We start from the raw sequence: 25,969 nt of genomic DNA on the forward strand, positions 1-25,969 counted from the left end.
TGGCGGAGGTGTGACCTCAGGGGTCACCTCCGACGTGGCAGCGGTGTGACCTCAGGGGTCACCTCAGATGTGGCAGAGCTGTGATCTCAGGGGTCACCTCAGATGTGGCAGCAGTGTGACCTCAGTGGTGACCCGACATGGCAGAGCTGTGACCTCAGGAGTCACCCCTGACATGGCAGAGCTGTGACCTCAGGGTCATCTCAGATGTGGCAGCAGTGTGATCTCAATGGCCACCTCCGACGTGGCAGTGGTGTGACCTCAGAGGTCACCTCAGATATGGCAGCGGTGTGACCTCAGAGGTCACCTCTGACATGGCAGAGGTGTGACCTCAGGGTCACCTCAGACATGGCAGCAGTGTGATCTCAATGGTCACCTCCGACGTGGCAGTGGTGTGACCTCAGAGGTCACCTCAGATATGGCAGCGGTGTGACCTCAGGGGTCACCTCCGACGTGGCAGTGGTGTGACCTCAGAGGTCACCTCAGACATGGCAGCAGTGTCACCTCAGGGGTGACCTCATATGTGGCAGAGCTGTGACCGCAGGGGCCACCTCCAACGTGGCAGGGGTGTCACCTCAGGAGTCACCTCCGACGTGGCAGCGGTGTGACCGCAGGGGTCACCTCAGACATGTTCACCCAGAGAAGATGGGCCCACGGCGCTGGTGCCAGCCGAGCTCCCTGCAGCCTCCCCGGCATGCAGGGCGGTCTCTTATGCCCCGTCCCAGCGCCCCCGACAGCCCGTACGGGCGGCAGGACGAACCGGGGGGTCCCCGGGCCTCCCGCCCCCGCCGCTCTGGGCGCTGATGGCGCCTCCCGAGGACGCGAACTTTGCAGACGCTCCCTAGGCCCCGCCAACGCCCTCGACCCGGAGAGGCGGCGCCGCGACACTCGGCAGACGCTCCCTAGCCGCGTGCCCGGGGCGCGGCGCCGCTGCCCTTGGGCCGGCAAAGCGCCGGCGCTGCCCTTTGCGCTTCTCGGGGCCGCGGCACTTGGCAGACGCTCCCCGGCGGTTTCCCCGCCTCCGCCGTGCGCCGGCGGCGGAAGCGGGAGATGGCGGACGCGGGGGGCGGGGCGCGCAGGTAAACATCCAAGATGGCGGCGGCAACAGCGGCAGCGGCAGCTGCGGGTGCGGGGGGGCCGCGGGGAGCGGCGGAGCCCGGGCCGGAGCCGGAGCCGGAGGGGACGGGCCTCACCGACCTGCCGGGCGAGCTGCTGGAGCAGATCCTGTGCTGCGACGTGCTGGGCGCCGCCGACATCGGGCGCGTGTCGCGCACCTGCCGCCGGCTGCGCGAGGCGTGCCAGCCGCACGGCCAGGTGTGGCGGGAGCGCTTCCGCCTCAGGTGGGACCGCCGCCCCTCACCGCGGCCTCGGCGGCGCAGCCCTCCCCCCGCGGCCTCGCGCGGCGCCTGCCGAAATCTCGGGGTCGGGGTGCCCCCGGCAGGGCCTCGCGCCGGCCCCTCGGCAGCGGGGAGCCGGGCGCTGGCTTGGCCGGGGGCCCCGGAGCCGGCCGCCCGCTGCCGCCTGCGCCCGCTGGCCGGCCCCGTCCCGGGGCTAGGGCTGGGCAGCGGGCGGACGGCTCTGTTTGCGGGGGCCGGGCTGCGTTTTCAGGGCTTGTGGCCTGAGTTTCCCCCGCAGGCCGCAGGGGACCTGATGCGGGCGTAGCCGCGCTGTGACTGGTGACACCTCTTACAAGCGTTTTAACGGGGAAGGAAGCCCAGCCATCACCGTTCGTACTGCTTTCAGCAGCTCTGCAGGCAGCACTCGTTCCCTGGAGCCACCGGTCTGTCTCGAATCGGGTGCGCTCATCTGCTGCCTGGTTTTGTCGGTGTTTTGGCACAGGACAAGCCGCAGTGTTGCTTTCTCTAATTGCTGGTTGGCTTCTGAAATTTAGCTTAGCTCAAATGAGAGGGTTATTTTCTCTCCACCTGTGCAAAAGGCTACTGAACAATTACTGCTTCTCCGATTCAGCGAGCTGTGGTTTGGGATAGCTGGCCAGATGCTTTCACTGATTCAGTGGCTCTAATTTCTGCAGCAAGCCTGAACTTTTGAAATGATTCAGAGCCAACAGCTGAAATTGAATGTGGTAGGTGATTAGTACGCGGTGCTGTCCGCCTCTGCCTTTGATAATAGAGCTTTTGGCAGGAGGCTGGTTATTGACCCTGTAGTCCCGGCTGGATTCCATCTGCAGTAATTGCGTCTTATTTCCCTAAAATTTTCAGTATAACTTCAACCGGAGAAATTGTTATTTCTCGTCCTAAAATAAACGGTTGTAATTGTCACTACAACGTGGCTGCGTTTCGGTGATAGATGAAGGGCTAGAGATCCCCTCAGGAGAAAGGTTACTATGTAATGTGAAGTTATTTGGTTAGTTTTTGGCTTTGTTATGTAACTGCAAGTGCAGGGTATTTGGATCTTCCGTCAGCTAAAAAATATCTTCCATGCGTGGATGGACGCAACTATATGCATTTTGGTCAGTGGGTAATAAATCTTACTTAGTGATGTTAAAAAGTATGCATTAACAGCCTGAAAAGAAGCTGAGACAATTGATGTAAAGATGAAAGAAGAATATCTGGTGTGATGCTTTGTGAAAGCGACAGTATTAACCGACAGAGTATCCAAATGTGAAATAACTGTCCGTGTAAATTACCTGAGACCTCTCTTTCAAGTTTTATTCCCGTGCCGCTCACAATATTCCCATCTGTGCTGATTCTTCCTCATATTTTAAACACAGATGATCTTTGTGCCTGCAGAACAGTCATGGGTATTGCTGTGCTGGCCTGTGTTTTATTGCATAGGGCTGTATTATAGTAGCTCGTGCTGTAGTGATGCTGCTTTGTTAGGAAAAGTATTGCTAATAATAGTATGCAAACCATTACCTGAAAATAGGTTTTCAGGTCACATACCTTCAAGTATTTCTTAGTAAGCTATAAAATGTGTTTTAGCTTTTGGACTTCTAGACTTAGAGAAGCAGGCAGAGCTTTCTTTTGCAGGAGAGGCTTTTTCATTTCTTACATTAAAAATGAACTGCAAAAACATTTAGCTGTCACTATTTGATTTCAGAATTCTCTCTTTTCCTCCAGCAGATGTTGCCACCAGCAAGCACAATAGAGGGAGCTTTATTTGTTTAATTAGACCCATAATGTAGTAGGAAGAACAAAGGACAATGAATTCTCGCTCTGTTGGATGACAAGTTAGCTTAAAAGCAATCCATCTTTAGAATGGCAAACATTTTTTATTATAAAACTGCATCTTTCTTACAGATGTGAAACCTATGTCTATCTTATGAAGCTTTCAATGAAATCCCAAAAGCACTTAGGATATTTAGATATTGAAAGACTTGGAGAATGGACCTTTCAGAGTTTTTCTATTAATGTTTACTGTTGATAGGCAGCAGGAGAGTTTATTTTTAAATAACCAGAAATACTCAAATGAAATCCATTGGATTTAGGCTCTGATGTTTGAGTCAATCTTTGGAGTAATTTATAAAATTACATTACAAGGAATACTGTGTCTTAGCAGTGTCTCAGCTACTCCAATCGCATGATTAAAATAAGGAACGTTTTACGGTTCTAGAGATTCTACGTGATATTGAAGTCTTAACTAACGAACGTGTGCCTTTATATCTTGTTGTATAGGTGGCCATCGTTACTGAAGTACTATAGCCAAACAGATGGTGTTAGCTGGCTTGAAGAATACAAAGCACGGCACAACGCAGGCCTAGAAGCCCAGAGAATTGTAGCTTCATTCTCCAAAAGGTTCTTTTCAGAACACGTAAGTAATCTTCTTTATGTATTTGCAATAGCCTAGCTATTTTTGTTTAGTACTTCTTATTAGTTTGTCTTCCCTTTTTTCCCCCTCATCTTTTCAGCGATCCAGTCAGAGAATGTTTAGTGCCTCGCTTTGTGTGAGAATGCTAGACCACCAGCTAAAATGGAAGGGAAAAAAAATCCAAAGATAAAAACTGCACAGGGTCTAAAGCACACTCTGGATATCACATTTAGCTGCTAATGGGAGTCTCGGAGCCTATTTAAAAGCTCTCTGCTCGTTGCCCCGTGTTCAGACCTGGCTCTAGGAACTCAGCAACTTCTGATGGACCGATAGTTTGTTTATGCATACCGCAGCCTATCAGTTTATCTCACTGCAGACCTTGTGCAAGAGTATGCTCTTCTGTGAGTTGTCAGAAGTCAAAATAGAACCAAGGCATGATAGTTTCACTGAATTGGAAAGTATGTTATTTAAGTTCTTTACCCAGCCATGGCACCAAGATGTTTCTGCATTCAATGTAAAAAATAAAGTGAAAATCTTGTCTCTCAGAGAGAGCACTTATTTTGCATGTGGGACAACTGTTATTTCATTATCTGTTTGCTGAGTTGATGGCTGTGCTTTTTAGGTAGCTATACAGTTTGGGTCAACTTGGAGTTCTCTGAAATGAGCATAAACGCTGCTGATAATTTTTGCTGAAATAGAAAGTTTAGGTTATGGCCCCTACATGGCTGAGCTGGTGCTGGCCACCCCTCCTCCAGCTCCTTTATAAATACGTTGTGGTACAGTAGAGGATTCCCCAAAAGTACAGAAGACCCATGTTGAAATCCTCTATCTGATTCTAAGAGAAAGTGGGCACCCAGGTTTTCAACCCTGAAGAGAAAAGCCATGGGGCCAGTAGGGTTTTGGGAGATGGGTATGTCTTACCTGTCCTTTTTGAACATTTCCACTGTATCTGCAGAAGTTGGATGTTTGACCACGGAAAAATGTGTGTCAAGGAATTAACTGGGAGAAGAGATTCCTAGGTTGCAGTCCTGTTTCACCTACTGCAGTCATATATTGAGGGATCATTCAGCAACATCCAAAAAGATTTTGTAACAAAAAGATTTGTTACAGTTAAGCCAAAGTTTTTTTAAAAAAAAAAAAAAACCCAATTCTCTTCCAAATTCTGGAAGAAAATATCTTTTTTGAGTATAGATACGTAAGTAGTTGTTCCAAAGAATTCAGTTTGGTCAACACACTGGAAACTCCTGGTTAGCACATGTCAAGCGTTGCTTAATCAGATGAGGTTTTTAATCAAAGATCTGAGGCTGAGACAAAGGCCCTTGCATGAGAATCCCTGCAACTGCAAGGTCTGAAGTATGCATTTTTGTTCATTTTGACTTCTAGATTCTGTCCTGCTCGCTGCATAAGGCAGCTTCATGCCCATTCCAAAGAAGAGACCCTAACTACCAACCAAAATCATATCAAAAATAAATCCCACATGTCACCAAAATGGAACTTCTCTAGCTCTTTTGCTGCCCCACAGCCCACCTCCATCCTATTCTAGGTGTCGGGTATGTTCTTGTCAATACAGGCACCCGATGTGAGACCCTTCAGTGCACCAACCGCATCGTCTCCAAGGTAACTCTGAGTTAGCGCTAACTGGGGGGCTGGCTTGTCCTTCTTCTCCCGCTTACTTGGCGGAACTATAGAGGCTGTGACCTGTGGTCTGCTCCTTCATTCCTCCCTCCAGTAGCAATCTGCTAAACCAGAGAGAGTATGTAGAGGTTCAGTTGACCGCAGGCAAAAGTTGATTCCGCCTTAAACTTGCTTTCAGCTTGGGCCCAGCCTACGTAGGACCCAGTACTCCTGGGCTGGCCCAAGCACCTCTGTGGGAGTGCTGGCTGCTCTGGTAACTAGCTCATGTTGGTGGAGGTTGCTACTGCGTCTCAAAGGAGCCTTGTAATAAATCCGTTGAGTGGAGGCCGTGAATACATGGTGAGCTGGATGTTTTGAACATCTTAAATATTTTTTTTTTTATGTCATAGAAAATTGGTTTGGAGACTTTTTATGAAATAGTTACTTAAAGAATAGTCTCTTGTGCTGTACGTAACTCGGCGTCTGTTTTGACAGGTCCCCTGCGATGGATTCAGTGACATTGAGACTCTTGAGTGTCCAAGTCATTTTTTTGAGGATGAGCTGATGTGTATCCTTAACATGGAAGGAAGGTGAGCAAAAGTGAGAGGGATTTGAAATGGAAGGGATTTTTTTCCTCTAGCAAGTTAAAGGAAAACTCTGCTGTGGTGGATGCCTAACTTCAACTTGTGTGATTTTGGTCATTCTTAGAAACCAATATTCCCTAGCTTCCTGAGGCTCGGAGGTATTTCTTTGTGTTTAGTTTCAGAACAGATTTAATATTCCCAGAAGAAACCATGTAAAAATTTCTGCAAGAAGGAGGTCCTCTAGCTTTGGGTTGCTATCTGTTGCTTGCTTGTTTCTTTGCAAATGCACGATGTCTCTCAGGACGTGTTCCATGTACCTTCTTCTCTGCAGTAGCCACTGGCTTAAGGAATTCCCAGGGGTGGGAGTTTGTTGGTTATTTTTTGTTTTATTATGTTTTACCTGCATCAGTTGCTGGACTGGTTTACAGCATGGTCCCAGAGACAGTTATGTTGACATAACTGAAGAGGTGGCTTGCTGCAGCAGCACAGGAGAAAAGCAGGAACCCTTCAGTCAGGACTGTCATCATAAATCCCTGTATCATGAAACCAGAGCCTTGTTTTCTCCTGTTGCTTTTCTTAGCTTTAGCAAGTTGGTACAATTTTTGTCCCAAAATAAACAAGAGAGTTTAACTGAGCCCTTGCGAAATTTGCAGTTCTGTAAATTATTCACGTGGGTGCAATGCCAAGCAGGTCAATAAAACTTCTGGTTCTCCTCTGCCTAGGTGTTCTTATTACCGTGGTTAACCCTGAGCAAGATAAGTCGTTGGTTCACTTGAAGGTTTTTCTGTTGGTGGCATGTAAACCAGGCTGCTTTCACTGTGACATGAAGCAGCAATAGATTGCTCGTAATGGAGTCTAATAGCCTTGATTAAAGGGGCTGTTAGTAGAGCTTGAAAAGACATCAGCTGGAATTACAGTCATCTCATTTTTGCTTTTTCACATTCATTTTGTAAATTCTCTATTTAAACTGGGACTAAACATCTCTCATTTGACAACTGGTTAAAAGGCTTTAGAGCCTTTGCACTGGCCAAATGCCTCCTCATAAAGCAGAATTGATGCTAATTACACCCTGATTAAGCTAGAGTCATTGCCATTCAGGAGCATTAGGCTAAATCATTTCCCTGGAAGATATCCGAATAAAGCAGTTGTCCCTATTGAGCATCCCAATTTATTGGAAGTATATAAAGTGTTATGAGGTTTGATTGTTCTCCTGTTCAGCAGGATGGGGAAGACTGATCTGTCCTGTGATCAGGAGCAGAGGAAAAGCAAGCAGGGGAAGAGGCATGTCTCTGAAGAAGCAAATGGGATTTGTTTTAAAGACGTGGCAATAGCAGTGCCTAGGAATCAGTATAATTCTCCCTCGTTTTGGGGGGCAGGGGCTTTGCGCCATTCCTAACCGTTTGGTGTAACAGTGTTCTGTGAGGCTTTGGGTAACCCATTACTAAGGACCAGGGATTGTCTAGCTTTAAATGCCTCTAAGTTGGTCCGTTATATTTCAGGTGATACCTTCAGACGTTACCTGGATAGTAATCAGCTCTCTACTGCTTTTTCTGGGGTGCTCTGCCTTTGCCCACTAATTTAGAAACTGAAGGGCCTCTACTGTATCAGCTCTAAGGCTTCGTATTGCCTGACCTACAAGTCAGCTGTTGATCTCTTCATGGCTTTTCAGAATAACAGAGTGTTTTTGCTCTGGGGATTTTTTTTCCTTCTGAATACCATTGGCCCTATGTTCATGTGCCTCCTTGATTTCTTTAACTGTGAGAGGGTATTTTAAGACTGTGTTCTGAGTGGATCCAGAGTCAAACAGAAGATAATGTTTTATGAATGAAATGTAGGCTCTTAATCAGATATTCCTGAGCTAGTTTAATCGGAATCTGTGTTGTGTCCCATGAGACTGTATCTTCTCAGAACGTTATGTTAGTGATAGGATGAAAAGCAGAGCTGATAGGAGTAATATCTTGTAAATGTCTTAAGGTGTGTTTATTTTGAGAATGAGTCTGCACTTAACATTTGCCTCTTTGGTGATAGTGGTGTTGTCAGTCCTGTTTAGAAAAACAGTAGTCTAAATTGTAAACTTGTGTTCACTGGAAAAGTTAAACCAAATGTTCACCCTTAAAGTGCTTGTTTAGGGCAATACTTTTTTGTATTTAAATATGCAGGAAGTGTCTCACCTGGAAGTACTATGCAAAGAAAATTCTATACTTCCTACGGCAACAAAATATATTAAAAAATCTGAAGGAGTATCTTCAACGCCCTATTGATCAGCAGTCCTTTTTGGAGGGTAAGTCGTCTCCTGGCAGAAACCCCATGAGGAACACTGAACGACAGCTTTCCACCGCTGCTGTTTTACTTGGAGAGAGGCTTCCTTGCTTGTATTTCAGCTAGCCTTTGGAGAGAGACTCAGAATTAGATTTGGACTTTTGGTGTCCAGGAGCTCTTCAAAAACTTACAGTAGGTGCTTAGAGTTGCATCAGAATATCAAGATTCCATTAGCTTTTGTCAGTGCTGTACGCTTGAATACTTGTGCATGGACGGGTGAGTAGAGAAGCAATGGAAGACATGTTTTAACATTTACCTTTACCTCTTGAACAACGTACTGAAGAGACCAGCAGTTATTAGCATCCTGTTTAGCTGACAGAGTAGAAGCATTGTAACTGTGGCCCATGGGCTGAGTGTGGCCTTTCAGAACAACTGGTCTGATTTCTAGCCAGTTCCCTACCCTCCTTTCCAAGAGCTTCTAAGATGTGGGTAAGAAACCAGCTGCAGGCAGGGTGAGTTTTAGCAGCTCCTAGCCGATGTGCTGTGACTTTCTCTTGAGAGCTATTTGATCACTGTCCTGTTGTAACTGTGTACTGTAGAGTTGGGTAATGGATAGATGTCCAGCCACGTGCATGCTGCTGCAAAGGAAGAAAAGGCGTTTCTGCAACTCATGCCCTCAGTCTGGTGTGTTTTTCTCTACTTCAGGCTTACTATGGAGAAGGCAGTATTCTGAATGTGCTGAAATCTGCCGTTGTCTGTAGAAGACAGACAACGTTGTCTGTCTGTTACTCTTGATATACATCTCAAAGGCCGTAGGAAAGAAGAGTCTCTAACACCAAAACTGGTTCTTGTAAGTGTTAGTAGACTTTGAGAAGGGACTATGCTAGGGCAAGAAAGGAGAAACCCAAAGGTGGCCTTTTTCTGGAAATATCCAGGATGGTTAATTATGTGGGTTATCATATGGGCCCTAAATATATGCATTTGTCTGCCATGCAGATGCGATTAAGCACCAATAGATACACCTGTGTGAGATTTCACCTGGCTAGCATGGGGGACACGAGGGAAAAAGAGGTGGCTTGGGGCCCTGCTGATATCCCCCTAGCATGGAGGCACTAATGAAACCCTTTAGGGAGCTGAAAGAGGCATGATCTGTGCAAAATTCTTGCAGGTGAATGTAGTTGATTCCAACAGTTGAACAGTATGGAGGTTTTAGAAAGAGCAGTGGTGACAAGACAGCAAGGAGAGGATTCTGAGAAAGTTCTTTTTTGTTCTGTTCTGTTATAGTGGTCTCTGAAATGAAGATGGAGAGCCAGGCATGGAAGAGAAAGATGAACATAGCAGAAGAGGGAACAGTGAGCAAGAGAAACAGTGATTGAGGGTGTGGCAGAAAGAAATCAGAGCTGAAGTAGAGACGAAGCTGAGATTATGTGAGGCTCTGGATTAGAAACATTGCAAGTTGGGAGGATGCCAGGAGATGCAGAGAGCTGCAGGAGAGTTGGCTGGTTAAACCTGGTCTAACACAACTTACCTGCTTGATGTACAACTCTATTGCTTTCCCTTTCGAGATGGCGGAGAGGGGAATACTGGGTTTGTCAGAAGAACAGGAGGTGACATGTCGTGACGTTTGAAATCTTGAGGCTAAATGTATGCTTGCCAAAGTGAAATTGCTGCATTTTTATTGGCAGTTATCATGTTGACTTGTTCTTTGCTTTTGAATATTGGGTTCATATTTCTATACAAACTAAAAAGGAAATCTCGTGTGTCAGAACAGGAGATGCTGTGTTTGCCTGTTCTGTGCCATAGAGCTGCAATTTAGGGTAGATAAAACTAAACAAAGAAAGAACTGAAGTCCTATTTCTTATGTAGTTTATTTTTTCCAGGTGCTGTTTTAATTGACCAATACTGTAACCCTCTATCAGACATTTGCCTAAAAAGTGTCCAGGCACAGGTCGATGATATCACGGATAAAGTGCGCAAAGTCCTGCGGACGAAAAATCCAAGTCATCCCAGCTTGGCTTCCAAGGCAGGTACTGTACAGAAACATAGGCTTTACTGCAGAACGTTTCTGCAGGTCTCTGGATACAGGCAGACAAGGTGAAACAGCTGTTGAGTTATTGCAGCATAAATAGTTGTTGTCCCTAAATCCCCTTGCAAATGGATTCTGACACCTGCTTAACCTTCATGCAGGTAACAGCCCTTTGTTCAGCTGCAGAAACTCAGTAGATCAGGGTTGTCTGTCTGTCTCGTTGATGTTTTCTAGGCAAAAGTTTGGTGTGGGGGAGCGTTTGTTCACCACTGAAGTCTTAAGTAGTCCTGCTATGCAGCCAGAGAAAGCAGGGCTGTGGGGCAGCCTCTTCTTTTTTGCAAGGCTTGGAAAGCTAGCAACGATAGAAAAGATGTGTGTTTTAAGATCACCAAAGGTCAGGCAGCTTCTTGCTCCTTGGTTTGCAAAAGCATTCTCTAGTGTTTGCTCTCTTTCAAGGAGAGAATGACTGCCTGTCTGGGGTGGCCAACCTGGGACTCTTGAGCAGTGAAAAATGTACCTCCCGTGCCTGGATCGTGTCACATGTCCAGCTGCAGCGCTGTGCTGGCGCGGGATGGTTATGATTCAGTTCTCCAGCCGTGGGAGGAAGCAAGGCAGCACTGTTGCACAGCTGAGCTGCAGGGCAGTCTCCTGGGCCAGGCCACATTGTGAGTGGAGCGGTAGGGCTCTGTGCTGCCACGGTCACCTCCAGCCAGTCTCTTGACTCCCTGAACTGAGATATTTCTCTTGTGTTCTCAGTCCGCATGAATTATGGTATGAGGCTTGTTGCCTCATGAAGGTTAAATACACTTATTTTCTCGGCCTTTATTGCTCTGTGTGTGTTTTTTAGGAGAGGCCTTGATTCCAGAAGTGGAGCTTCAGCAGCAGGTACTTGATGCTATGAATTGTGTCCTATATGAGCAGCTAAAATACAAAGGAAATGAACTGGATTACTATAACTCCCTGAATTCATACATTCATCAGGTACGTGTGTGTTGGGCAAACGCTAGTAGGCTGCAAGGCTTGAGACATTTGATTTGGGAGGGGGGTGAAGGGGGTTATCCGAATGTCAGGCAAATAGTTTTCTCTCGAAAGAATAACTTGCTGTAAACTCAGCATGATGTCGTCTTTAAATACAGAGACTTGACAGAACATGCACTAAATGTTCTGTATTAGTGAAATCAAACCTTGCTTTTTTGTAATTTTTTTTTCAATATCCCACACTCTTTTCCCCCAGGTTTTGATTCGCAGGACAGGAATTCCAATCAGTTTGTCTGTGCTTTATTTAACAATTGCCAGACAGCTGGGAGTCAAACTTGAACCAGTCAACTTCCCTAGTCATTTTCTGCTGCGATGGTGTCAAGGGAAAGAAGGGTAAGTGGTCCACTAAATTTCAGAAGTTGTGTCCACAGTAATAAAAGCCAGAAATCATTTACAGCTCCGTACCTATACCAGAATGCTTAATTATTTTCCGTCTGTAATTATAACCTATGCTGAGGAAAAGATCAGACCTCTAAAAAAGTTCTCCCAGAGCTCAGCTCAGCCCTGCTGTTAATGAACTGTAACAAATTTCCTGAGTGTGAAATAACAATCATGTGGCAATGTTTTTTTCTTCTTTTCAGTTTTTCATAATTTTATTAAGTAGGAGAAAAGCGCTGATTTCACTTAACCTTTTATACAGAACATTTGCTAGAGGTGATTGCTGCTGTACTGTGCACTCATTTAATTCTCTAAATCAGTGCAGGGAATCTCTAACCTGGTGACAGTTAATTTACAGAAATCTGTATTTTGTGAATGACCTCAGCAGTCTAATTGAGAACAATGATTTTGTCTATATCTACCCCTTTTGGGGCTATGCTTCAGATGCCGTAGGCATGGGCTCTGCTGTGCTTTCCAACGCGTCTTTGTAATGTAATGTAGCAATAGGTACAGCAAACGTAAAAATATTTGAAGAACTGGTGTAATGGAATGAAAAAGTCCATTTAATTGCTCTGTCTGTTCCCACCTGTGTTTATCTGAAGAAGGAGGCAGGAGAAGAGAGAAGGTAGCAGGTCATCTTATATGAGGAGGGAGCTGAGACGTGAATGATACTTGCTTTAAACCCAAGCTTGAAAGCACTTAGAGGAGAGCAGAAATAGGTAATCCTAGTTTAACGGGAGACGCATCATTACAGTGTAGTTTCCTTGATGTTTCATTAGAAGCACAGATATCTTTGACTACACCTACATCGATGCCTTTGGAAAGGGGAAGCAGCTGACGGTGAAGGAGTGCGAGTACCTCATCGGCCACCATGTGACCGAGGAGTTCTATGGAGTGGTGTCTTCCAAGGAGGTCTTGCAGCGTATGGTGGGAAATCTCTTAAACCTTGGAAAGCGGTGAGTTGAAACTGAGGATCATCTGGCCTGTGAAGTCTGTGAAAGAGAACCCGAAATATACTGTCTGCATACCCAATACTGCTTCTTAACAGTATTTGAGTGCCTTAAGGTATCAGTCACGCCAGGTAATCTCTTGAAAACTATGAACATTGTGTTGCAGTGTTTAGTTGCTCTTAATCGCCTGCAGCAGTATTGTGTGGAAGCAAGAATATTTAGTAAAACTAGTTTCACTCGAGAAAATGAACACATCACTTTTTCTATGTGAAAAGTTGCTGAGAACTGTAAAGGACTATCCACTGTTCCCTTGAGGGCAGAGACCTTCATCGTGATCTGTTAGACAACCCACGTGCTCAAACGGGCAATTTCAAAGGAGCTGTTGTTGTTGTTTGTTGAAAGTGTCTTTTATTTTCCAAAGCCCTTCTTAATCCCTTTCTGAAGTAGTAGTAGTAGGCAGAAATCAGAGTAAAGGAATTGCTTTAGCTGTAATTAAGCGAGGGGAACAAAAGGAAATTTTAAAAGGAAGTGAACGTAAGACTTGGAGAGAGAATTCTCTGAACAGGGTTATCTGACCAAGTAGACTACTGGAGAAGTGGGAGGGCAGAGTCTGGCTAGCAACTGTGTAGCGTCTTTCCTTCTGAGGAGGCTAGTGGAGGTAAGGAGCAATAGTCAGCCCTGAAGTCACTCCTATTGAATGAGTGTACCAGTACTGGGTAGCATCGTTTTTGATGGCTCTCTCTATGTGCTGGAGTACTAGGGATAGGGGTTAGAGAGCTAGCCTTACAATTGAGTTTCTTTTTTGCTGGCAGAGAAAGCACTGATCCATCTTATCAACTCTTGAGAGACTCGTTGGATCTGTACCTGGCCATGTATCCGGACAATGTGCAGCATCTAATGCTCCAGGCTAGGTTATACTTCCACCTGGGAATCTGGCCAGAAAAGGTACCTTGCCACTCGGTCATATGTTTTCTGATAGGCTAAGCGCTATTAACAGTAGTTATTGATTTTTGGACTACATCAGCTTGCATTATAGCCTGCCACAAGTTGTTACTGTAATAAATGCAATTGAACGAGTTATCACGCTTGAGAGAATCAATTCCTACTATATAAAGTAAGGAAAGAGGATGATTCTTTCTTGCTTGCGCTAGGGGAGACTTGAGAACAGCCTCAAGTCTGAATCGTAAGTTAAGATTTACTGCCTGGGTCTGACAGTTTATCTTGAAACCAATACTGTGGACTTCAAGCTGAAGCTGTAAGATGCAAGAGCATTCTATATGGTTTACGCCTAGATTACAGTGATGATAGAATTCTTGCTGGAATTATGCAAAAAGAGTGATTACCTTATCATAAAATGTATAAGATATTATCTTTTACAAACAGGAAGCCTTAGCCACGTAATCAGTGATTGTTGTGAAAAGGCAACTTAAAAAAAAAAAAAAACAACACAGGGACAGGTATATTAATATTGCCTTCAGCCTTGAAACTTGAGTCCTATCACCTTGTGAAAGTGGCAGAGAAGGAACACACACCTGAAAGTTGTCTGGGTCACTTGAACCCCTCACTAAATTTGAGGAAGGCACAGGGAGGAAACATGTAACTCAAAACAGTCGTCATTTCTGTAGAGCCTCACTATAGCAGAGGGTGTTCCAAAGTCAAAACTTCCTGCGCTGCTTCAGTGAAGCTTATGCACTTGGGCAATGCCTATGCCAGATCCAAACGTTAGGTTTGGGCGGGGGGGGGAGAAGTATCGTTTAGAATCCAGGACAGCTGAGCAAGACAGCAAAGCTCTTCCCACTAAATGGACTGAAGAATGGGATTGCTGGAAAAGCTGCCTTCCTTCTGAAGCGGTTACGTGCTAAGCTTGCTTGCTGCCATGAGAAAGAAATAGCAAGTTTTAGAGTCCACACACGCACACAAAAAGGCAGCCCAAACTAAGAAATTGTGTGCAGACTCACTGAGTTGAAATAGCAGATGTACTTGAATAGGGGACAGCGAAATGAAACACTGAAAGAATTTCCCCTTTATGGTACTCAGCAGTGTGATTGTAAAGCACTGGCACTTGACATATTTGTGATTTGCCGACCATCGGAATAAGTAGCATACCCCATGGCTGAGTTTTATGTTATGGTTTCTCTGCACCAGGTTGCCAGACGCAATGAAAATAGTAACTTCTTTTAGTGATAGCTAGGCTTTTCAGTATTGCATCCTCATATGCAGCCACTCCTTCCAGGCTGTTAGATGGAACCCTAGTTAGCCAGAGAATACTGTATGTCCAACAGAGCAGAATCCACCAGTGTTGACAGTGGTCTACCGTATTTGTAGAAACTGGTACAAAATCTTAGGGGTCAAGCAGAGCTACCTAGCTTCCCCTTTCTATAATGTTTTTGGTTTTAACGTCCTTTTTAAGGCACTAAGATGCCAGCTAGCTGAATTAAGATGCCCAAGAAACCTGAGCTGTTTCCTCTTCTCATATCTGATTACTCCTCTGTTCTTCCGAGTCTGTTTTCTTGAACCTGTGCTTGACGTTCTTGCTGAGCAGCCTCACATCTGTATTTCTCTTTGCTTTCCCTGTTGCTCAAAACTTAGAGGCAGCCAAAGCCTCCAGCAGGTGATCAAGGTGACAGTCCTCTTCCCAGGTGCTGAGCTGTGTCAGATCTCCAGTTTTGGTGCTAAGGCAGCGCTTTAGGTATTTGATGTTGGGACAGATGTATCTGCCCTTCCCTAACCTATTTAGGCGAGGGTTTTGGTAAGATGCGGGGAGGAAAAAAGAGTAAAACTTGCACTGCCAGCCTCTTAACAAACTTTGCAGCAGCTGTCGTGCCCTGATGGTCTGACGTTGTGCCCGAGGGTGTTGGTAACCTGGTATTCTGGATCTACGAGTCTTATTACTTTGAGAATACTTTAAAAGTTAGTATTCTTGAGACACTTTGAGACAAGCAGGTTTTCTGCCTCTTGCTCATTGTTTCACAGCACAGCTAGTTTATTTGCACTTCCCTCTCCTGGGCTGCCCTCTTCTTCCTCTGCCACTCTCCTCCAGAAATGTTGAGGGAAATTTTTTTTAACTGAAATGTTTGTTCTCAAGTACAGCAGAATCGTCTGGAGTTGCTTCATGGCAGCAATTCAGGAGAGTAGGAACAGCATTCTCTTAATGTCTTGGGAACCTTGAAATGGTCTCCTTGATGCCCTGTAGTTGCAGAATGTGACGTGATTAACTCATATGACCTCAGTTTGAGGGAGTTATTTTGCTCAGCAGTGACCTTTCTTGGGAGTAGGGAGCTTTACAAACAGAAAGAGAGAGAACTGCCTGCAGTTTCTTCAGGCTAAGCAGCTGTGAAGAACTCCTTGAGACTGTGTAGCTAGAGCAAAGATCCTCAGTCCTGTGTGAAGAGCTCATATGTGGTGGATCTCTAGGCCTGGGAACTTAGACCCAACTAACTTGAGAAGCGTATCTGTACGTGCCTGTAAGTGGTGGACTGCTTGTAGAGACTTGTTCTGAATCTGTTTTCTTGTTTTGGTTGCTGAAGGTTCTGGACATCTTGCAACATATTCAGGCTTTGGACCCATCCCAACATGGGGCCGTTGGATACTTAGTTCAACATACTCTAGAGCATATTGAGCGCCGGAAAGAGGAGTTGGGCCCTGAGGTGAAGCACCGATCAGATGAGAAGCACAAAGAAGTCTGCTTTTCTATCGGGCTGATTATGAAACACAAGAGGTGAGCTCTTCCAAACCTTCCCTGTGTTAGCAGGCTGCACTATAACAAATGCAGTGTTTGTTCTGACAGAAATGAAACATGATTTTATCTGCCAAGGAGATATCTGGAAAAGAAAATGCCAGGCACATGCATCTGTGTTGCATGTCACTTAGAGAAACGGGAGCAGATTTCTCCCGTCTCTTGAGAGATCAAGCATATTCACTGCTGTTTGCTTGCAGAGAGGTTTGTGAGGTAACTCGTCTGAGCCATCATATGTCACATAGGTAAAACTACCACAGCACAAAGCTCTCAAAAAAGCATCAGTAATCAGTTAATGAATTGCTAGAGGAGTGGTGGAACAGAAGCAACTTCATAAGATGTGGTAAGGCTCATAAGGTCGCTTATGGATCTTTCCCTGTGGTACTATTATTACCTTCCTCCCACGTTGCACAGAGGCTTTGTGTTCCTGTACTACTCTGCCAGAATAAGACATGCCAGCACTGTGTTCCCCTGGCCTCTGCTCTGACTCAACAAGACATCTGGAACATGTTTTAGGGCATCTGCAGTGACAGTTATGAAACCTCACAATTAATCACTTAAAAAATTTTGAAAATAATGCTGGCTTTGTGTCTGGGAATTCAATACTGGGATTACCATGTCTTTGTAACAGGAACAAAAGTACTTGCACAGCACAGTAGAATGGCTTGTTCCCTCCCTGTGTCTTATTTCCTGTTCTCCCAGTTGCTGATGTCTCAGTCTCAAATTTGGTTTCCCTTTGTTCTCAGCTGTTTGTTCAGTCTATTTACCCAGTTACTCCTAGCCATTTCCCCCATCCCCAAGGCATACACACAGGTGCCCACACTTCTCTTGTATCAATTTTTCTCTTCTCCATCATGTGCCTACTCGTGGGAGGCGTCTATCCTGTTTGTGCTGAATGACCCTTGAGGAAGAGAGCTGACTCTGAAGTTTTCATGGTCTTTGTGGTGTAATCTTTTTAATTAGATATGGCTATAACTGCGTGATCTACGGCTGGGATCCCGCCTGCATGATGGGGCATGAATGGATCCGAAATATGAATGTCCACAGCTTTCCACATGGCCCTCACCAGCCTTTCTACAATGTGCTGGTGGAAGATGGCTCTTGCAGATACGCTGCTCAAGGTGAGCAAAGAAGTCTCCTGTGTATGCTGTCTGTTCAGAAGTATAGAAGGGGTGAATTAGCTCTGCAGTGTCAAATATTTGAATTGTGCTAGTGGCTGCACTGAAAGGGATGTTTAAATGATTAATATGAAGCATAAACTGTAAGTTAAGATTGAGGCAGAAAGGAAAACGATCTTGAATTCATGGCCTGTTTTGTTTGCTCTCGAGGAGATCGGTACTGCTGGGAAGGAAAGTTAAGGACCACTTTGGCGTAATCCCCCCTCTTACTGTAGAAATACATGGTTTATGCCATAAAAACGAATCATGTCCAAAGCATGATTGCCACTTTTAAAAGACTTGAATCAGCTTTTGCTGAAACCTGCGGCTCTCACTCTGGGAAATTATAGTTGTGCTTTGGGCAGGACCTCAGAATAGGATCCACTGAGAGAGTGTGCTGATTTTACCTGTTAGAGCGTAGTTCTGAGCAGCTTTCACCACAAGACTGAATGTGCCAAGATCACATTCATAGGGAGTATGGACAGTGTGGCTTTTAGTGCCATCTCTAATGAGAATGGGACAAAAATAAATGTCTCATCACAAATGCCAAGAGGTGCAGAAATCTCTATTGCCTGTTCATGATGCAGCATACCGTTTAAGGACAAACAAATGAAAAAACCCACCAATGACAAAAAGCCCAAGGTCTTATCTGCTGGCCAAGTGTGAGGTTGGGACATAGGAAGTACGCAGCTCGGGTTCCATAAAGTATGACCTTAACTCCGTCCATTGTAAGCAGAGGGTTTCTTTGTCTCGGGCTTATTCTCCTCTGTGTTCTCCTCTCCTCCATCCAGCTGGCAGGTTTTCTCTCTTGTAAGAGAAAACACGGAAGCCTCTAAACAGGAAATGCTCGAACAAAATGCAGTTCAGTTCTTTCACTAGAGGGTGCTCCCTGACACATTCTGATCCCATACATGGGAGCAAGAGGTGGTTTTACAGGAGGATCTGTTCCTATCTTTGAAGGAGTAAACTGTGCAGGTGTGTTTGATTTTTCCTGAATTTACTTTATATTCAGTAGTCCAAAAAGATGGAGTGAGGACCCAGAATGCGTGCAGCTCCGCCTCATTGCTTGTATTAGGCGGTGTTTAGCTTCAGAGTCTTAAGAAACAAAAATTGTTTTGTGCAACAGATTGGTGAAACTAATTGGATAATTGTCAACGAGTGCTTCTGGGACTGAGTCATCTATTTTTATTTCTTTTCTTTTTTTTCTCCAATTGTTTATAAGCAAGTATAATGCCGGCTGATTCCAGAGCGCAGTGTGTTTTTTAGCTAAGCTGTAGGTTGGCACTGTCATCTCTGTGGCTTCCAAGAGTTTTGATATTTCTTGGGGAAAACTGAGGATTTTTGTCCTTGCTTCCTGAAACCTCCCTGCCTGTCTGTTAAGTATCTCCTCTTAAATATATCCTCCAGTCATTTGGGAAATATTTGCTTCATAACTTGTAGATGTGAGTTTGGGGAGGGAATGACTTTTTTTTTTTTTTTTTACTGGAAGAATCTTAAACAAATCTACACGCAGAGTTTTATCTAACCAGCTCAAGAGTAATGCCAACTTTGGTTTCTGAGTCCTACCTGTATGTTCATAGGTTGAGCTGTAGCTAATTCCAAAACACCTGTTTTATGCAGTGAGATTGGTATCTCACCTGTTCTCTCTTGCCTTTCCTTTTGTTTTGTGTCAGCACAGGTCAAGTCCCTGTGGTTCCAAAACTGCTAGTCAGCATATTTCTGAGACACCCTGCCTAGTGGTGAACCTCCCTTGCCTCAATCTGCCTTTCCCCAGTCCCCCAGCTTCTGTTAAGTCGCTGTGTGTGTCACTTCATACGCAACTCACTGCTCAGGCGTGTTTCTGTAAAGCTTATCAGAGCATAAATCACTTTCTGCAACTGTGTAGTACAAGAAAATAGTACTTTGCAAGGCCGTAGGACTGTACCAGCCTGCTGAGGTAGCAAGCTCTCGTGCTTTTAGATGCACACACTGACACGTGGTAGTTGTTAGCAAAGTGCAGCTTGCTTGGAAGAGCCTGTATGGATTGACATGACTTGCGTGCGCTCTCTGTAGTGACCTGAATATGTTTCAGATTATTCTTGAATTATATTCTCTGTGTTCCGTCTCGTCCCTGCACCTGCCTTGTAGGTAAGTCAGAGTTTGACTTAGGCAAATTTTTGTGTTTACCTGTGTACCTGGCAATGCGCTGGAGAAAATGACGTCATTCTGGGACTGCTGCAGGGCACCTGTACTTGTGATTTACTCCCGGGCTGCCTCTCAGCCACACTGCTTTAAGCAAACAATGAGGGAGCACATGGGCCATTGGCTTGGGTCAGCTCTGCATTGTAGTGCTAGCGTTTGTCTGTGTTGTTCAACAGCTGTGTTTAATCAAGTTAAGTTGTCACCTTTCTTGTACGGAGGAGGAAGTGGGGTGCTCTGGGAAAGAATCAACATGTTGATCTTAGGGACTTTTTCTTACTGCGGGAAGTTTGGTTTTAGAGAAGTTAATTTTGCTGTGCGAGACATGGCTGAAATCCATGCTGGTGACTTAGAGGGACAAGGCGCTCTAGGGTTTTCCATCAGGACAACTTTGTGCAGTCAGCCTCGCCTTGGAGCATTTGAGAAGGATCTCTCCTTGGAGTTGATCTCCCGTAGGACGTGGGGGATCAGAGCCCAGTGCTGCAGCTTTTCCCTGCTGGTAGTGACAGGAGCATCAGGTTGTTTCCTGGCCCTCCCTGTTGTCTCTCTGTGCTACTTAGTGCCCTGCACGGAAAAAGGCTTGTGGCCAGCAGAGTTGTAGCAGGCCAGCATCCTGCTGCTCTAGCCTAACGTCAGGCAGGAAATGTGGTTCTCCAGTGTAAAAACTTTTCATGCTACTAGTAAATGGTGTGAGCATCCGTTAGGAAGTGGAGATGAGGCTTAGTAAGCAATCGCACTGGCATACTGCACGCTTGTTTTCCTGGATTGAGGTTTGTTTTGTTTAATGGTCAAGAGGCAGTACTTCCAGAGCTCTGAGGCATAAAGACCAGAGAAGTGCAGGATTTATTTCCTTGTAGCAGGGCATTTCATGTAGTGATAACTGATTCTTTTCTTTCCTGACAGAGAACCTGGAATATAACTCTGAGCCTCGGGAGATCCCTCACCCAGACATCGGCCGTTATTTTTCAGAGTTTACTGGCATTCACTACCTACCAAATACCGAGCTAGAAATTCGGTACCCGGAGGATTTGGAGCTGACACGTGCCACAGTTCAGAAGATCTACAGTTCAGGCAAGGAGTGAGTGAAAAAGACATTGCGAGGACAGAAGCAGCTGGAGCGTAGCTTTATCCTCTTTACGAGAATTGCCCGGAAGGCAAGTTTGGCGACAATCCTTTGGCTTAACGTATTGGGAACTGCATTGCACTTTGTAACCGGTGCTATAGCATCTTTTCGTTGCCTGCGTGCCCCTATTGGCCTAAAGGCACAGGGACGTATTGGTAGTTGAGGCCAGATGTAAGGCTCTTGCAGGGACGGTCATGCTAGGAAGCACGTTGTCCTTTAGGAAGGATTTGCACATGCTTTTTGTTGTGTGATTGTCTTGCCTGGACTGTTGACACAGTGAGATCCCTGTTGTGGAGTAAGGAAGAACCCTCTCTTCCAGAGAAGGAAGTTGCTTGTCCTTGCAGTGTTTTTTTTTAATGAGTACCTCATGCTGGTGATCATTTTAAAATCTCTTACGTTTCACTGTTGTCTTCTCCGGTCTGAATTTTTGCTCAGGTTTTGCTTCTGTAGTCTGCTTGTTCACAGAGCTACCATTCCTATTCTAAACATCCTTAGGGGCCCTGGCAAGCGTCCCAGCAACAAAAACGGAACCAGCGAGGCTCCCTCGGTTGGCAAGTGTAGTGGTAACTCTGAAATCCAGTTGACCAACTCGTGGATGGTACAAACTCTCCTAGTGCGGAAGAGGAGCTCATAACCCTTTCCTGCGTCTGCGGAACGCACCCAGCCCACGTTCTTACCCTTGTTCTTTGGTCCGTTCATAACGTGTGTTTGTGTGAGGTGGGAGCCGCAGCACAGCTGCGCGTGCTCCCAAGACATCTCTGAACCACGTTAGTGTTTTGTGGAAGCTTTGAGGTCAGTGCTGGCGTGACTGTTTGACCTGTGGGGAGCTTCTAGTCACTGTAGTCTCTGATCTATAGGTATTTATTCAGTACAGTGGGATCACGACTGTGCAAGGAAACTGGCCAACCCTGGAATCGGCCAAACCAGATGTGGAAAAAGAGATGTTAATGCCTGCAGCTTGAGGCCACCTTCTTTCTGCCAAAAGAGAATGGACTATTAGGGGCGGAGAGGAGGGTGTACATATTCCGATACCCAGAAAGGAAGAGCTGTAGCAGCCCAGGGCTGCTAAACCAAGACCAACAAGACCTAAAGGGTTTTCCTCTAAGTTCAGGCAGGATAGGTTGCAGAGTGACTCCATGCGTATATAGACCGAGCTTTGTGGTTTCTGAGCAAAGGCTGTAGGCCAGCTGCAACTAATGTCTCCTCTCATTATGTAGCTGCAACACAGTAGTTATGTCAGAGGTGAGGACTAGGTGTTGTGCCCTGTAGAGTTAGATGGATGCTCTTAGTCCTTTATAACACTCAGGTATGTACTCAGTCATGTACCCCTCCTTTTGAGAGGACACTTGACCTGCGTGCCATCCTTTTGAAATACTGAGCCCTGGTTAAATAGGAGAAATAAATGCTGAAAGCCGAGCGCTTTTCTCGGTGGAGCAGAGGTGGTCTGCCGGAATCTTGGTGCTTTAGGAAGAACAACGCTGCGTGGTTAGTGCTGAGAAATGGTGAAGATGGTTGCACTCCAAGTAGTGTCTTTGAGGAAGTCTAGACTGAAATGAACCTGGTGGGTGGGGGGCAGGGGAGGCTTAGATTTTCCACAGGAGTAGATTGGATCCAAATGAGAGCAAGGTAGGGAAATATTGGGTAAAATCTTGAACAAAATCCATCTCTCTTGTTTCCAAGGGTTGGAGTAGACTCTTGAAGCAGATTACAAAAGACTCCTAATTAGGAGGTAGGGTAGAGAATGAGGTTGCTGGGTCACAATACTTGTGTGGTGGCTGAGAGTAGGCACAGAGGAGCAGGGCTTGGGCCTCTCCATTCCCAACCTCAGCTCTGATGGCCCTCGCTGTGTGACAACAAATATGTCCCTGAGTTTCCTGAGGCTTTGTGCTCCCCTCTGCCAAATGGGCAGTCTGTTGACATCTTGTCCTTCTTGAGCACACGAGGAGGTTTACCATATATAAAGCTCTTAAGAGTCCTTAGCAAAAGGTGCTGTTTGAATGCCAAGTAGAACTGTGCCATAGAATAGCCATGGGAGTCAGCACAAAGCTGGCCAAAGTTTCTCCAAAAACTGCTGCTGGACATAAATATTTAATCCACTTGAAAATGTGCTGTTTACTTTGCAAGATGATAGGGGTCCCAGAGCAGCCCGTGGAGCTCGTTATGCCCATCTTGCTGGGGCACTCTGTATTCTAGATAAGAGTCTGGACAGGGGGAAGTGTGAGAACTGCTCCTGACTGTGCTTCACACACACTTTGCCCAGCTGCAGGGTTAACCGTTTCCATTTTTGCATGGGGCGTAACAGCCAGCGCAAAAGGAGTGTTATCATGCAACAGTGGGTAGATGTACTACAAGTGATTAAGCTCACAGGCAGCCTAGTTAGCCTGACAGCTAAATAAAACCTCTCATCCGTTCTGCAAACATGATGTAGTTAGAGAATCTCAGTTGTCTTCAGACAGGTCTGCCTGCCACCACACTAAAAAGAGCAGCCAAATGTCAGTTGGCAATGATGAAAGAAAGGTTTCATATAGCACCACGGAAGGTGGCTTTGCTGTGCAGACCAAGACCCTGAAAAACATCAGTGCATGGTTATATGGGCCTTCGTGTTGTCCAGGTACACTGACACATCCTTGTACGTGCCAAATTCGGACGATGCTGAAGGCGTTTCAGTGTTAACTGCACAACATCAGCAGCACAGGGTCCAAGACAATTTTGGGTCTTCAGACACAGCCAAAGGAAAATGTATATATGTAAAGGCTAACCCTACTTGTTCCTGAGGGGTGAAGTATGCCAGCCACCTCATTCTGTGTTCCTGTCGCTGACTTTGGGATAGGCTCCGTTGCATGCTGTGAGTTGAGCTGGGTGCAATTTTGGTCTGACTGAGGAGGAATTCCCACGTAAGTATTTGCAGCTGTGGGAGGCGTCAACCCAAGCATCCAAAGCAGCCAGGGAAAACAAACACAAGGAAATTTCCCTATCCCTGCTTGAGCAGCTTCTTAAAATGCACATTAATTCCAGCAGAGTGAGCATCGGAGGTCCAGCACAGCCAAGAAACATCTCTTTGGGTTGACGGAGGTCGTGCGGTAGGTGTTCACCTGTGCATCAGGAGGCTCTTCCATCTGTCTCTTCTGTCCATCTCGTCCCCTCATGGCAGCACAGATGTTTTCACAGCAGCCTCACTGATGTCACAGTTTCCCCGAGAAGAGAGCAGTGCATCCCAAAAGTTTTGTGTCTGTGAGTAATGTCTGGGTCAGCGAGAATGTACATATGCTAGAGATTTTATATATATGTATGTATATATATTTATGCATATACATCACGGTTTGTCCTCTGCTGTGTCTGTGCAGGCTTCACTTGAAAAAAGGGATGCTTTGTTTTCTGGGGCAGGTGGAACTGTTGCCCCCTTGTGTTGTCTGACTTTGCTCACCAGCCTTCCCACCAAACAGAAAGCCATTCCTGTTTGGTCTGGGGCAGCAGCAAAATCCTCTGGTTCTGGGTCCCCTTGGGACAGAGGAGTGAGTCTTGTGCTGCGCTGATGTTGTCTTCTCATTTTTCATTCCATGTCATCAGCCATCTGTCCCGTGGACAGAATATTTAGGGTGCTATCATGTTAGAATGGCTTTCTGAAGGCTTGAGGAGAAAGAAAGAAAAATGCATAGGGAAGGAGGAGGAGGCCAGGAGGTGGCAGGGCAGGGGGACAACTGCACAGAGAGTGGATGAGCAGCAGTGGGGTGGGCTGGTTTAGAGCAGTGGTGTTGCGAGTCACTGGCTCAGTCTACTGTGGGGACCAGTCCCGTGTTTCCAGTCACACCTCACAGAAAATTGAAGTATGTTATAAAAGGTACTGAGTTTCTTGAGCAGAGAGTGAGGGCTTTGGAGAGACATCCTCCTCAGAAGGTTGTCTTCTCTCTAGGGCAACACCTCTGAGAAAGACCAAAGCACTACTCATGGCCCTCTACCAGCAAAGCTGACCTCTGCACCTGCCAGCAGGGCTGGGGCGGGAGAGGGATGATGAATTGTATGGCAGCATCCTCTTAGGAAATGCCTCTAGCACAGCTGGACACATTGCAAACCCCAGGGCCAGGGGGGATGCACCCTTGGGTGCCTGCACAGCTGGCGGAGCTGAGGGCATGGCATCTGGCTGTTTATCACCCTCCTTTACAAAACAAAAACAAAAAAACCCTAACAACAAAAAAAAGGCCGAGCCCCCGAGGAGCCCTGTACCAGCCAGCCCTGCCTCAGGCCTTGGGAAGACTATCTTTTGGGACTCTGCCTCTGAGCCTGGGAAGGTGAAAGGAGGAAGCAAACTGCTCTAGGTTGGAAGGAGACTCCTGGACCTCCTTCTGGTCCGCTCTCCCCTTTTCCCACTCCCCTGCTCAAAGTAAGGCCAGCTTCAGATTCACAGGAGGTTGCCTTCAGATTCACAGGAGCGTGAGCCTTTGCACTTGTCTCCGACCCTCCTCCTTTGGATGTGGAGGAGGCCTGGGTAAAGATGAAGAATCAACTGAGCCAGGCCCAAAGAGTAGCAGCGTCTGGCACGACATCCTGCCTGCTGATAAGGAGCCTGGGTCCCCTGAGTTCCCCCCTGTCCCTTCCCCCCTTTTTTTTTTAAACAGCTCTTTTACTGTACCCTTCTCCTGAGGATCGGGGACAGCTGGTGACTGGAAATGATTTGATCCCTTTCCTGTTTATACTTAGCTTTAAAAAATAAAACATACTGACTTGCTACCTACTGCCAAATCCTGCTGCACCTTGGGAGCTGCGTGTGCTTTTTAGCAACGCTGTGTTGTCGCTGGTGGCTCTTCTCTTCCCCGGCGAGCGTGGGAGGCTGACGTGTCACCGCAAGTGCAGGAAGCGAGTCTAGCGGGGAGCTGAAGCGCCACAGCAACGCACGCCCCTGCATCGGTGCTGCCTGGGTGCGTGCCCTGCGCGGCCTGCCTCCCTTCTGGAGCCTCTTCCCTCGCCGCCGGGCCCCTGTGCCACCTTGCCCCCCCCCCCCCCCGCCACCTTGCTCTGTCCCGAAAAGGGCTGTCTTTCTCCCTTTCTTGTGTGGTTTTTTTTTTTTTTTTTGGGGGGGGGGGGGATTCCTGTGCCAGTCCTCCCACCGGCTGCCTCTGTTGCTCCCTGTCTCTCCCCCTGGCTGCTGCCAGCCTTGCTGGGGCAG

The 25,969-nt window shown here is 46.3% G+C and overlaps 1 protein-coding gene across 4 annotated transcripts; it reads left to right on the forward strand.

Moving 5' to 3' along the window:
* Nucleotides 1-864: 864 nt before the first annotated feature.
* On the forward strand, nucleotides 865-25,533 carry FBXO21 (F-box protein 21). Of its 4 annotated transcripts, XR_011135112.1 has the most exons (13): nucleotides 1,085-1,337; nucleotides 3,633-3,768; nucleotides 5,875-5,969; nucleotides 8,123-8,244; nucleotides 10,103-10,249; nucleotides 11,096-11,229; nucleotides 11,483-11,619; nucleotides 12,444-12,620; nucleotides 13,427-13,559; nucleotides 16,142-16,332; nucleotides 17,314-17,471; nucleotides 20,589-20,839; nucleotides 23,827-23,964. XR_011135112.1 is itself a non-coding variant. In XM_068911224.1 (12 exons), the coding sequence occupies exons 1-12, from the start codon at nucleotides 1,048-1,050 to the stop codon at nucleotides 20,765-20,767; spliced, it is 1,638 nt and encodes a 545-aa protein (XP_068767325.1). In that variant the 5' UTR covers nucleotides 865-1,047; the 3' UTR covers nucleotides 20,768-25,533. The 4 variants fall into 4 exon arrangements, 3 of the variants coding, with proteins under 3 accessions (XP_068767325.1, XP_068767324.1, XP_009673220.1); XM_068911224.1 differs by lacking the exon at nucleotides 1,085-1,337 and adding an exon at nucleotides 865-1,076 and having other exon boundaries at nucleotides 20,589-25,533; XM_068911223.1 differs by having other exon boundaries at nucleotides 1,066-1,337; nucleotides 20,589-25,533.
* Nucleotides 25,534-25,969: the final 436 nt, after the last annotated feature.

This window comes from Struthio camelus, chromosome 17, assembly GCF_040807025.1.
Source record: "Struthio camelus isolate bStrCam1 chromosome 17, bStrCam1.hap1, whole genome shotgun sequence".
Lineage (NCBI taxonomy): Eukaryota > Metazoa > Chordata > Aves > Struthioniformes > Struthionidae > Struthio > Struthio camelus.

Coding starts and splice junctions, on each gene's coding strand:
- FBXO21 (XM_068911223.1), top strand. CDS start 1,090: ATGGCGGCGGCAACAGCGGCAGCGGCAGCTGCGGGTGCGGGGGGGCCG. Junction 1,338..3,632: donor CGGGAGCGCTTCCGCCTCAG/GTGGGACCGCCG, acceptor CTTGTTGTATAG/GTGGCCATCGTTACTGAAGT. Junction 5,970..8,122: donor ATCCTTAACATGGAAGGAAG/GTGAGCAAAAGT, acceptor TTAAATATGCAG/GAAGTGTCTCACCTGGAAGT.